The sequence below is a fragment of the Rattus norvegicus genome, chromosome 12 (genome assembly GCF_021556685.1).
Source record: "Rattus norvegicus strain SHRSP/BbbUtx chromosome 12, alternate assembly SHRSP_T2T, whole genome shotgun sequence".
Taxonomy (NCBI): Eukaryota; Metazoa; Chordata; class Mammalia; order Rodentia; family Muridae; genus Rattus; species Rattus norvegicus.
In genome coordinates, this window is record NC_141545.1 from 41,856,345 (window position 1) to 41,870,032 (window position 13,688).

General features: G+C 45.0%; 1 protein-coding gene across 50 annotated transcripts in view; it reads right to left on the reverse strand.

Annotated features, from left to right (window-relative positions):
- Atxn2 (ataxin 2) overlaps positions 1-13,688 on the reverse strand; it is a 95,092-nt gene that overhangs the window by 64,638 nt on the left and 16,766 nt on the right. For all 50 annotated transcript variants that reach the window (XR_015633937.1, XR_015633936.1, XR_015633935.1 and 47 more), the window contains exon 2: positions 1,261-1,297. Coding sequence is in view for 39 of the 50 variants with exons in the window: in XM_087578083.1 (XP_087434209.1) it covers positions 1,261-1,297 (37 nt within the window). In the remaining 11 variants the exon portion in view is untranslated. The remainder of the gene's footprint in view (positions 1-1,260; positions 1,298-13,688) is intronic.

Consider the following 13,688-nt stretch of genomic DNA (forward strand, 5'->3'; position numbering starts at 1 on the left):
GTGAATTCCAGGCCAGCCTGGTCTACACAGGAAGTTTTCAGGCCAGTCAGGATACATATAAGTTCTTGTCTCAAACCACACACACACACACACACACACACACACACACACACACAGAGTGACTGACCAACTGACCAACTACCTCAGACAGGGGCTGGTGTGATGGCTCGGTGGGTAAAGTCACATGTCCTGATGTCCCGAGTACAGTCCCCACATGGAGGTCTCTGACTATCACACCTGCACTACAGAGGACTCAATGACCCACACTAAGTAAAACTAAACCACAGCTGGGCTGGAGAGCAGCTGGATGGCAGAGTGCTCCCCGAACACACTAAAGAGTCCGAGCTTCAGCTCCAGCACAAAGGCTAGCTGGGTAGTGAGGAAAGACCTCACAACCCATATCCTAGTAAAGAAGAGAAGTGGTGAGCAGGGTGTACCTTGCACAACCAGCTTCTCTCAACGTGGCTGAATCAGGCAACAAAACTATTCCAGGCCGGACTACACGAGGGTGTGACCACCTCACACTCAGCAAGAAAACCTGAGCAAGAAAACCATGTTTCCAAACTCAGTGACAGCCAGATCTCTATGGGTTTGAGGCCAGCCTGGTCTACGTAGAAAGTTCCAGACCAGCCAAGACTACATAGTAGACCCTGTGCCCAAAAGACAAACAGGTAGGCAGTGGTTCACACTCCTAGTCTCGGCACTCAGGAGGCAGAGGCAGGCGGATCTCTCTGAGTTTGAGGACATCCTGGTCTACAGAAGTTCCAAAACAATTAGGATTACACAGAGAAAACCCTATCTCAAAAAACCAAACCAAAACAAAACAAAACAAAAAACAAAAAACAAAAAAAAACCAAACAAACAAAAAACCACCAATCAATGGCGGCTTCTCCTATGGAACTTCATGTTCTTTGTGTCTATTTTAACTTCACTGGTAAAAGTTAGAAAATGTCAGACCAGAAGGTATTTTCCAAGGAGAAAAAAAAAGACAATAAAATAGACAGCACATTAATCCTAACAAAAACCCAAGACCTTTGCAAACTCTGGTCCTGGAACATCAACATTACATAGTCTACAACACTGTTAACAGAAAAGCATACATCCCCGAGAAACAACTCACAGAATCAACAGCTTTGTAGTAAACTGACTGACCGATAGATTACTGGTAGCACAATTTCAGATTTAATTCTTTGCTTTATTATTGAGTCTGTAGTTAGAAATCACACTTTATATATTTTCCAATTAAATATAGTTACTCACCGTAGGCTGAGGCAGTCCTTTGCTACTGTTCCGACCTCTGCAAAGATTAATAAATATTGTTTTGTTAAATTCAATCTTCATTTTATTTAAATTAAAGAGAACATAAAATATAATCTTCTAATTCTACTCAAACACAGGCCAGGCTGAGTGTGGAAGGGGCCATCCTGTGTGACAGGAAATCTCAGTGGCTGTGTGCTACCAGGCCAGGGAGAGACTGCCACAGAGAGGAAGACGAAACACAACTCGCTTTATCAAACCCAAACCGGTGAGGCAGGTGGAGTGCCACATGCATGTAATCCCAGCTCTCGGGAGACAGAAGCAGGCAGCCTGCTCTACACAGTGAATTCCAGGACAGCCAGAGCTACTGAGTGAGACCTTGACCCTAAAAGCTAAATAAACAAAACCAAATGCATAGAGTGAAGCCAGCTGAGCTGGTGCAGTGTAGTGAGCAGTGTGTGGCTGCACTCACCCTTCAGAGGCTGAGGCAGTGGGATGCCATGTGTGAGCTCAGCCAGGGCTGTAGAGCACACCTCATCTCCCTACCCCAGTAAGGGACTGAAGGACAATGGCACGCAAAGCAGCCGTACTCTTAGAAGCAAGGCGCGGTGGCACACACTTGGGATCAACAGAGCTGACTGACACCCCAATCAGCTCTCATTTTCTCCATCTCTAAAAGCAACTAAGTGTTTATAACTGCAGGAAAAAACTACCAAAATTAAGTTAAAGCAGGGCTTTTCAGAAGGCTCAGAAGGCATTAGCTACAAGTCTGAAGACTTGAATTCAATCCCCAGGACCATACAACAAAAGGAGAATCAACTTCTATAAACTGTCCTCTGCCCACTACATGTATGCTGGGACACACACACACACACACATGCACACCCACACACCCCACACACCACACACACACACATACACACACACACAAATAAATCAATGTTTAAACATCAGAGATAATTATAAACACTTTGACTTCTAAACACCACGTCTCTGTCAGATCTGGCATGTGATATGGCAGGCCTCGTGGTCCACAGCTGTAATCCCAGCTTAGGCAGTGAGCTAGCCTGGGCTACACTGTCAAAACTCAGGAATTGTTCACCAAGCCTTTCCTTACCACCCTCTCCCTTAGAAAGACACAGCACACAAGACTCAGCTGCCAGGCTGGGGTGGCTCACTCGGTGGTCAAGTGTGCTTGCTTAGTGGCTTTGAGTCCTAAGCTCAGGTTCCAGCACTGCAGAGACAAACAAAGCCCGCATTAAACAACATAAACTCAGCTATCAAATGGTGCCGTGTAACGGGGACTATTTTCAAGTGAACTAGAGGATTTGTCCGAGATCCCATCAGAAGCAAAATTCAAAGATGTTCAAAGATGTTTAGTATTTAATATCCAGTCAAATGTAAACGCTACACTGTAGCGACTGTATTTAGAGAATGTACACACACGACTGTATTTAGAGAATGACAAGAAAGACAAACGAAACCACGATGCACAGTCCTTGCTGGTACAGTTTCCACCAATCCTTTCCATCCTCTGTTAGTTCAATAGAGCCTGCACAACCTAAGCCTTCTTCTAAGGGAAAAGATTGAGTTTCTCACAAATAACAAGGAATCCTACATTTCTCTTCCACACGTTGTGAACAACACAACTGAAATCCCATTTTAAAGTTGTTGGGTTTTTTGGATTTTTTGTTTTAAATGTACGTGTGGCTGAGCGCCCGCCTGCCTGCATGTCTGTGCACCTTCTATGTGCCTGGTGCCCACAGGGCCCGGAGGACACTGATCCCCAGGAACTGGTGTTACAGAATGTTCTGAGCAGCCGTGTGAGTGCTGACAAACAAACCCAGGTCCTGTACATGCGGCCAATGTCCTTAAGCACTGGGACCTCTGTCCAGCCTTTGAAATTCCATCTTCATAGAGCAACCACACGCTCCACTTGAGTCAAAATCTGAAAAGTCAATGAAGAGCTTGCCTAGAGCAGGGTTGCCAACTCACGGCAGCAGGCTAGCAGAACTCCAAGGCAGCCCACTACCTAGTCTCTCCACTCTCCAACTGTCTTCCTCACCTCACTCACTCAGGACAGCTGGCTTAGGCTGGATGGCCTCTCATTTCTTCCAGAGATTCTAGAATGCTATGCTTCGCACACTGTAAAAATGTTCTTGTCACCTGCAGAGTGCCTCAGCAGGTGAAGGCACTTGCCACCAAGCCTGACAACCCGCGTTCTATCCTCTGGGTCCTCATAGAGAGAACTCTCACAGGTTGTCCTCTGACCTGTACATTCCAGTCAGGAGCCATTTGAAAAGAGAAGGAAAAAAAAAGAATTGAAAAACCTGAAGAACCTGACTTCTAACTTGTCCTGGGTCTGGCTATGAGCCAAGTCCAATGTTTCGCACTGGACTCTGACCAACCACCTGTTTCACAATTGATGGACGTGAACCTTGACCCAAACCACCCAACCCACTCCATGTGCAGTAAGGCCTGCTGCAGCTAGGCGCACCTCATCGATGCCCGGGCTTTTGTTCCCGGGGTATGCGTTCTTACTCTTAGGATCCTATCACAACCCAAGAACTTCCTGGCACCCTTCAAACTTTACAATTAAGGGTTAAAAGACAGGCTGAGTTAGTAGAGTGTAGCCAGCCCTGGTTTTCCCCCCAGTACCACACAAAAATCAGGTACAGTGACACACACTTGCAATCCTAGCACTAAGAAGCAGGATCAGGAGTTCAAGGTCTGGACCACAAAGATGGTTCGGTATTAAAGGTTCTTCCACAGGTCTGATTCTATTATAGCAACATTGTGGGGTAGCTCGAAATTGCCTGTAACTCTTAAGATTAGGAGAATCTAACATCCTCTTCTGGCCTTTGCAAGCACTGCAAAGACTTAAAACATAAGTCTTAAAACAGAAGCAATTTGACAGACCGTGGTAGCCCATGCCATTAATCCTAACACTGGGGAGGCAGAGGCAGTCGATCTCTGTGGGTTCAAGGCCAGCCTCAGCTACTCGAGAACTTGCACCCAGCCTAGACTATGTGAGAACCTGTCTTTAAAAGAGCCACCTCCTCCTTAGGGTCCAGCTGGGTAAATAGTTGGAACTAGAAAAAAACATATTTAGTAAGGAAACCCATACCCATAAAGACAAATGTCACATGTCCTCTCTCATCTGAGGTGCCTAATTCCAAAACTTCAGGTGTGAGTACATATTCTGGAGTAACTTCAGAAAAGAGAAAAGTAAAAAGGAACCATTGAAAACAGGTGTCGTGGTACACACCTTTAATCCCAGCACTTAAAATGCACAGGCCAGCCTGGTCAGCATAGTGAATCCGAGGGCAGCCAGGACTACACAGAGACCCTGCCTCAAAAAACAAACAAAACAAAAAACAAATAAGAAAAAAAAAAGCATTGGGGAGGGAGGGGATAGTAGGGAAATGGTAAGATCTCTAGGGAGGTAAATATTAGAGGAGGAAAGAGGGTATTACATACATAGTTTCGATGTATTTGTCTCATCTGGGCTGACAATACTTTCTCCAAAAGCCAAAGGCATGCTAACCAAAAAAAAAAAAAAAAAAAAAAAAAAACAACAACAATACTCAGACATGAGAACCCCTCTTCTGAGTTGTTGGTCAGGGCTGTCCAAGACTTTTAAGCATACGACATATTGCTACTGCCCTTGGGTGACCCTGAGGTAGACAGTAAATCAGTCTCCATTGCTGAAGACACCATGCACTTTAGAGGCAGGACCCACAGGCACCTGAGCTGGAACTGACCCGAATGCTTCCCCCCGACAGACTAGCTTTCACGGTGACACATGCAAGCTTACAAAGGAGGCAAGCAACCAGCAGTCTGACTCTAACCCTACCCAGCTGTGATGCCTATGAACTACAGCAATGACCAGCATGGTGGGGTCACCCTTGGGGTGCAGTAGTGGCACACACACCTTGGCAGTAACCAACAACTCTCGAATTGGACCTAAGACACACTGAGTAAGAGAAAAGCCATACCCTGGTCCTGGAAACCTGGCCAGCTACTCAGTGCCAGTGAAGCTGTGGCTTAGGGACCCTACGGTTCTTTACTAAAACAGCAGAACCCCTAACTCAACTCTAGACATTTTTGTCCTTATACCCACAGATAGGTGTAGTCCTCACACCTCATCTAGGAAGCTTCTCTTTTTGGCAGATAGGGACCATTACAGAAACATACAGCCAATCAAAATGCAGCATTATGGAGCCCAGAACCAGTGGATACATCTACAAAATTCCCCCCTACCTAAGGCTCAGGAACACTGCAGAAGAGAAGGTAGAGAGACTGTAAGAACCAAAGAATCAGGGAGTCTGCTGTGAGATCGTGTTTCCTAGTAATGTCACAAGCTGTAACCATAAAGTCTCACCAACATGACTGCTGTAACATGAGCGGAGACAACACTGACAGACATAAAGTGGATGGGAGAAAACCCACAAGGATTACAGACAACTACAAGCAACTTAGGAATGCAGAGAGTGACAGTAACGGACACTCTCCAGGAAAGTGTACACTAATTGGTTATCTATGACAAACGCTCAGCCCTGAAAACATACATATGAGAGACGGACTGATCAGATTATAGTTAGGAATATACTCATAAACATATATGCATGAAATAACAATGAAAAAAGAGGTAATAAATTTGAAAAAGAGCAAGGAGAATAGGAGGAGGGGAATTTGGAGGGAGGAAAGGGAATTATTTAATCCTATAATATCAGAAAGAAAAAAATATTCACTTGATATGGTGTCATTAACCCCAGGAAGTAGAAGCAGGAGGATCTCTGAGTTCAAGACAAGGATTGCCTTTCTGAGTTGAGTTTCAGGCCAGCCAAGGCTACAAAATGAGACTGTCTCAAAAAAAAAAAAAAAAAAAAGAAGGAAGGAAGGAAGGAAGGAAGGAAAGAAAGAAGAGGGCTGAGAGTCAAGAGAAGGCTCAGCAGTTGGGAGCGCTGCTGCTCTTCCAGAGAGGATGCTGGTTCACTGTTCAGTACCCACATTGAGCAACTCACAACTCCCTGTAACTACAACTCCAGCAGCATCCAACACCTTTGGCTTCTGTGGACACCTACACTAATGGGCTCATTATCCAAAGAAAACACACACAAAATTAAAAATACTACAAAATAAAATTTTTAAAATCCAATTTTACGGGGCTGGAAAGATGGTTCAATGGTTAAGAGCACTGACTGCTCTTCCAAAGATCCTGAGTTCAAATCCCAGTAACCACATGATGGCTTACAACCATCTGTAATGAGATCCGATGCCCTCTTCTGGTGTGTCTGAACAGCTATAGTGTACTTATATATAATAAATAAATAAATCTTTGAAAAAAATTTCTTTAAAAAAAAATCCAATTTTACTGTTGGCAGAGGCAGGCAGATCTTTACGAGTGAGGCCAGAGTACGAATCGTAATGTGCATGCGTGTTTTCCATGTCTTTACAGTGAATGAAGGGTCATTTGGCACTCCAAAGGGGTCTCGACCCACTTATTTTTAGTTGTGGGGCTCTGGAGGGGGTGTGGGGGGTGGAGACATGAGTCTCATGTATCTCAGGTCGGCCCTGAAGTCTGTATGTAGCAGAGGGCAACCCTGGACTCTTGGTCCTCCAGCTTCTACCACCCGAGTGCTGGGATTACAGGTGAGCACCAGTGCCCAGTTTCAGGCTATGCAAGCATCTGCTCACTGAGGTATATTCCAGCTCTCCATTCCTTCACTAGCACTAGAACCAACCATCTATTTCATAACAACTAAGTTAAGTAGCCTTATTGGGTACCTGGAATAGAAAGGTTTTGGGTTTTGGATTTCCAATTTCTCTGGGCTTTAGAATAAGGAGCTGTCTTGGGATGGGACCCAGGTTTAATGTTTCCTGAGTACCTGTGCACATAAGCTGAAGGTGTCGGTATGCAGAACCGTAGGTGGCCACACATTCTGACTACCGCTTCATGCAGAGCTCCCCCTGTAGCATCATGCTGGCAATAAACACATTCAGACTGCGGACCTGTGGACTCTGTCATTTTCCAACCAGAGAGGCTCTACATGAGACAAATACTGACTCTCAAACAGTAAAGACAGACCAGCACAATGTCTCAGCCAGTACAGGTACTTACTGGCAACCTCAGCTGAATCCCCAGAACCCACATCATAGAAGGAGAGAACTTACTCCCTCGAATCACCCTCTGACCACCTTTAAGTCTATGTGCCCACCCCCACCACCCACAGTGTACACGAAAATACAAATAAAGTTCCAGACCAGCCACAGTAAATTTTTTTTTTATACTATCTCATTTTTTAAAAAAAGAGGTGGAGGCTGGAGAAACAGCTTAGCAGTTAAGAGCACTTCCAGCTCTTCCTGAAGGAGAGAGTTCAGTTCTCTGGACCCATATCAGGTGACTTACAACCATCACAACACCAGCTCCAGGGCATCCATACCTCCAAGAACCTGGAATCATGTGTACATACTCACATGCAGACACACATACCTATTACAAAACAATAAAAATAAATCTTAAAAATTAAAATAATTTAAAATGCTGGCTGTATTACTATAAGAAAACCTGCACATGAAATAACCTCTATACTGCTTCAGAGTAACAGGAAGAAGGAAAGAGATGGTGTATGAAGCAAGACCAGCGTAGCGTGACTTGCTAAGTACTGAAGTGGCAGGTGTTCAAGGGTCATCATACCAGTCTGTCTACTTTCCTGCAAATCCCTTAAAGACACCAAGTGCTACAAAAGACGCTCATCAAGCACCTGTATCTATCAGGACAGAGAGACACATGCACAAAAGATCCTAACCACCACTGGTAGGTTACCCTTGTCAGCTAAATCCAAAGTGATCAATTCAACATAAAAAAGATTTCATTAAAAATTAAACAGGAGGCTGGAGAGATGGCTCAGAGGTTAAGAGCACTGTCTGCGCTTCTAGAGATTCTGAGTTCAATCCCCAGCAACCACATGGTGGCTCACAACCATCTGAAATGGGATCTGATGCCCTCTTCTGGCCTGCAGACATACATGCAGGCAGAACACTATATGCATAATAAATTAATCTTTAAAAAACAATTAAATAGAGGGGCTGGAGAGATGGTTCAGCAGTTAAAAGCACTGACCACTCTTCCAGAGTTCAATTCCCATCTGTAATGTGATCCGATGCCTTCTTCTGGTGTGTCTGAAGACAGCTACAGTGTACTCATATAAATAAAATAAATAAATCTTTAAAAAGAAAAGGAAAAAGAAAAATGGAGGTTGGGTGGCTCAAGATGGGAAAAGCACCTACTGTCACCTCTGACAACCTGAGTTCAATCCCACAGACACACAAGGTGGAAAGAAAATCACTCCAGAAAGCTGTCCTCTGACCTCCACAATGCATACTATGGCATTCCCATGCACATGTCTGCTTGCCTGCAATAAACAAACAAGTGGAAGGGACTAGGGAGGCTTTATTCTTTTTTTTTTTTTCCCCCCCGGAGCTGGGGACCGAACCCAGAGCCTTGCGCTTCCTAGGCAAGCGCTCTACCGCTGAGCTAAATCCCCAACCTGGGAGGCTTTATTCTTGCAGAGGACCCAGGTCCAGTACCCACATGGCAGCTCAACCTACTGTTAAATCTGGTCCCAGGGGATCAAACTCCTACTTCTAGCCTCACCAGGCATCCATACACACAAATGCACATTTAAAAAGAGAAACCTGAGAGGGAGTACATGCTTTTAATCCCAGCACTTGAGAAGCAGAGGTAAGTGGATCTCTGAGTTTAAGAACAACCTGTTTTTTACATGTTAAGTCCTGGGCCAGGCAGAGCTACTTAGTGAGACCTCCTCAAAAGAAAACAAGGAAGTCTAAAATCACCAAACTCCTAGGAAAATCAGCACTGTGACCTTGGATTCTTTCTTCTGTTTTGTTTTTTGAGATAGGATTTCTCAGTGTTGCCCTGGCTGTCCTGGAACTCACGCTGTAGACCAGGGTAATCTCAAACTCAGAGATCTGCCTGCCTCTGCCTCCTGAGTGCTGGGATTAGAGGTGTGACCATTACTGATGGCTGTGACTTTGAATTCTTAAATATAACATTAAAAGCATCATAACTTAAGAGTCAGCCTTAGGGTGGTGATTTATGATGTAGTCTCAGCTGTGTGGGAGACTGAAAAAGAAGGTGCTCTTGAACTCAGGAATTTAGCACCAGCTTTGATAACATGCAATATGCCTCTTCAAGCCAACATTCAATATTAAGGAGGAGTGGTGTGTGAACTCTATAATTCACTAACAAAAATATAACCAAAAACCTAGCTCAAAAACAGCAAAAAACAAACAAAACCAAAATACCACCACCAACAAAACCCAGATCAAGGGGTTGGGGACTTAGCTCAGTGGCAGAGTGCTTGCCTAGCAAGCGCAAGGCCCTGGGTTCGATCCCCAGCTCTGGGGGGGGGGGGGGGGGACACCAGATCAATAGATGTTCAAAGGTCAATTAAGAACACCTGATGAGGGGTTGGGGATTTAGCTCAGTGGTAGAGCACTTGCCTAGCAAGCACAAGGCCCTGGGTTCAGTCCCCAGCTCCGAAAAAAAAAAAAGAAAGAAAGAAAGAAAGAAAGAAAGAAAGAAAGAAAGAAAGAAAGAAAGAAAGAGAAAAAAGAAAAAAGAAAAAAAAAGAACACCTGATGCTCTTCCAAAGAGCCAGGATGGGGACAGATCCCAGTACTCACATCAGATGGCTCACAATTGCAGTTCTGGGGATCAGACATCCTTAACTGACCTCTGCAGACACCCATACAGGTAAATAAATCATGAAATTAATCTAAAAATAAGAAGATGTTTAAGCAGCAAATAGTGGCCTGTCCTTGTAGACTCAGAATTCAGGAGGTGGAGTAAGAGAATCAGGAATGGAGGGACATCCATCCCTGTTACATAGTGAACTTAACAACAGTCTGCATTCCATGAGACCCTGCCTCAAACAGATAAAAATAAAACATTCTCAGTATCACTAGTTTTTAGGAAATTGCATTTCACACCCATTATGGCAGCTTACATAGCTCAGGAATTGACATATTTACCATTCAGGAAGCCGTGAATTATTTCCAACACTGTCTCCAACAAACACCAGAAATTAGCAAGCAAGTGAAAGCAGCAGGAAAATCAGAGCCCTTGTGTACCACTGGTAGAAAGGGAAGATGGAGTGCCACACTGGTTAACATGGTGACTCCTTAAATCATTAAACACACAAGTTGTTGAGACAGATCAGTGAATAAAGGCATCCCTGGAATCCATAAAAGGGAGTGGAAGGTGAGAACTGGCTCCACAAAGGCCCCTGGCCTGTGTGCACACAAACATACACAGCGTGAGCGTGCATGTGAGTGTGTGTGTGTGTGCGTGTGCGCGCACGTGTACACGTGTCTGACACGCCCACATTAATCAAACAGAGAGTCGTTGGTCAGGGTCTTGCAATCGCTCTGTTGCCATCAGAAGTAGACACTACGGCTCTTACTAATAGAGACATAGACACCACATACTGTGGATACAGGACAACGAAAGCCCACTGTAACAGAGTCAGGGGCTTCCCTGATGGTTAGCTAGCTTTCACAGCTCCTGAAGGTGCTCGAAATCTGCCCGGAAGAAAGACTGATATGAACCTGAACAGAATCTTCACCCTGAAGTGAACCCTACAAGCCATGCATACACCAACCTATCCACCAAGGTGTGCAACTGTTACAGCAATGGCATCACTTAGTGAGCGGGGCACTTTCTAATTGGATGTAAGGCCTGTTCCACAGGAGAATATTCATGCCTGTCTGACACCATAAAGCTACTCAAGAGTCCACGGCTAGGAGAGTTACGGGCTATATGGAGACAAGCTAGTGCTGTTTTTCTAAGTAGACATGGTATCAAGTTACTCTGTAAATATTTCTGTCCATCCCTATAGATTAGAGCTGCTTGGTCAGAGGCAGCAACTAGTCCAAGTACAGAGAATGAGTGACCACTGCACGTTAGGCCTGAAACAAGACTTCCATGTGCATCACCCCTGCCACGGTCAGACAGAACCAGACAGGGAGGGCGCTGGGAGTTTAAGGCCAGAGTGTACAGATAAGGCACAGCAGTTGTGCTCAAGAACTTAAGCAGTTGGGGTTACCTACACAAGACTGGGCGTACCCATAACACAGCACAGACGGGACATGGGATCTTAGGGTCCCACCCATCTTGGGGGGAGGGGTTCTACTGGAAATGAACAGCTGCCAGAGGGTCTTGTCTTCAGTGCTGTAGTACCCTTCTGCATAAGTAACTCCCAACCTACAATCATGTAAGCAACTCTCATCAAAGTAAGCAGTCACCAAAAGCCAAACAACAAACAGACAGGAAAAATGGAGGGGGGATTGGTTGGGGAAAAGGGGGTTAGCAGGAATAGAATCGGGTTAAGAAAATTTTGGGAGGGGTTGGGGATTTAGCTCAGTGATAGAGCGCCTGACTAGCAAGCGCAAGGCCCTGGGTTCGGTCCCCAGCTCCGAAAAAAAGAAAAAAAAAAAGAAAGAAAATTTTGGGAGTGGGGAACGACCAATAGACACTGTGTATATCAATGAAATCAGTAAAGGGCATTATTTACATCAAATAAATAAATACAAACTAGAGTAATTGGGAAAATTTTAAATAGAATGACCACGAGATCCAGTAGTTCTGTTTCTGGGCATATATCACAGAACCTGAGTGAAGCAGCGAGTCATCGAGGACAGCTACATACCATGTTTACCCAAGCAGTATCACCCGCCACGGGAAGAGTGTTAGATGCACACTGGTGGGTAAGTGGCAGACACGGGGTAACATGTGGCCCACTGACAACGGAATGCTGTATTAATCATAAAGAAAGAACTCTCCAGAGCTGGAGAGACAGCTCAGTACTTCCTGGTCTGACAACACAGGATCATCTCAGTTCAGTTCCCAGCTTACAAGCTGCCTGTAACTCCAGCTCCAGGGAAGGTGCCCTCTTCTGGCCTCAATGGGCACCTACACTCACATGCATATACCCCACATACCCAACACACACTAACTTTAAAAAGTAACAAAAATAAACCTTTCAACTCCCTCAAGTTCTGGTGTGTTAGAACACAAAGGACTCTCGAAGCATGCGAAACTAAACAAGCTAACAGGAAAGCGAGCCTGCACAACTGCATGGAGAGCGGACAGTCACAGTCACAGAGACAAAACAGGATCCCCAGAACCAAACACAAGGGGAAAGGGACCACTGCATATCGGGCATACCAAATCTCCTTTGTGATCACAGAAACTGTTTTACAAGTGAATAAAACCGGGGCTCAGTGGGTAAGAGATGGCTGACAGGCATGCATACAGGCAAAATACAGTACACACAAAATAAGTTGTTTTTTTTGGGGGGGGTTCTTTTTTTCGGAGCTGGGGACCGAACCCAGGGCCTTGCGCTTCCTAGGCAAGCGCTCTACCACTGAGCTAAATCCCCAACCCCAAAATAATTTTTTTTTTTTAAAAAAAGAAAGAACTGGCTGTTCTTTCAGAGAATCTGAGTTCAATATCCAGCAGCCACATGGCACCTATCAACTGTAACTCTAGGACCACAGGATCCAATACCTTCCTTAGAGCTCAGCAAGCAACATGTAGCACTTAGTACACAGACATACATGCAGGCCAAACGCCCATAGACAGAAAATTTAAGTTTTGTAAAAAATTTGACGATTAAAATGGTTATGTGACAGGTGTGGCACAAGACTTTAATCCTAGCACTTGGCGGGGAATCTGAGTTTGAAGCCATCGTGGTCTGTAGAGTTCCAGGATAATCAGGACTACATAAAACCCTGTCTCGACCCTCTCTCTCTCTCTCTCTCTCTCTCTCTCTCTCTCTCTCTGTCTCTCTCTCTCTCTCACACACACACACACACACACACACACACACACACACACACACAAAGTTATGCTATTTTACACAATTTGTCAGAGAGCTTACAACATCTTCCCAAAGGAATGAACACCATCTGCAAAAAGAATGTGAAGAACTAAAGTGACTAAGGGAACTTCAGGGCTGGACATGGGGACTCAAAAACAAGAAAAATGAATCCAAGCTGCTTTAAAAGTATCCGGCTTGTGGTCAAAGGCACTAAGAGAAAATTGGTGAGCTCAAAAGAAATTCAATTCCAGTAGGTCTGATGGACACGTGGGAAGGCGGCAGGTAAGCAATTGAAAAACCAGTGTCTAACTCCGAGTCCGGGAACTGCCCTTCGAAGGTACAGATCTGGCCAATCAGTACGTGGAGTTCATGGCCCAGAGCAGCACCAAGCAAGCAGGAGGACCTAAGCTCAGTTCCCAGCACTGGGTACAGAAAGCTAAGTGTCAGGCTGGGCGTGTTGATCCACACCTTTGATCCCTCATCTCAGGAGGCAGAGGCAGTTGGATCTGTGTGAGTTCCAGG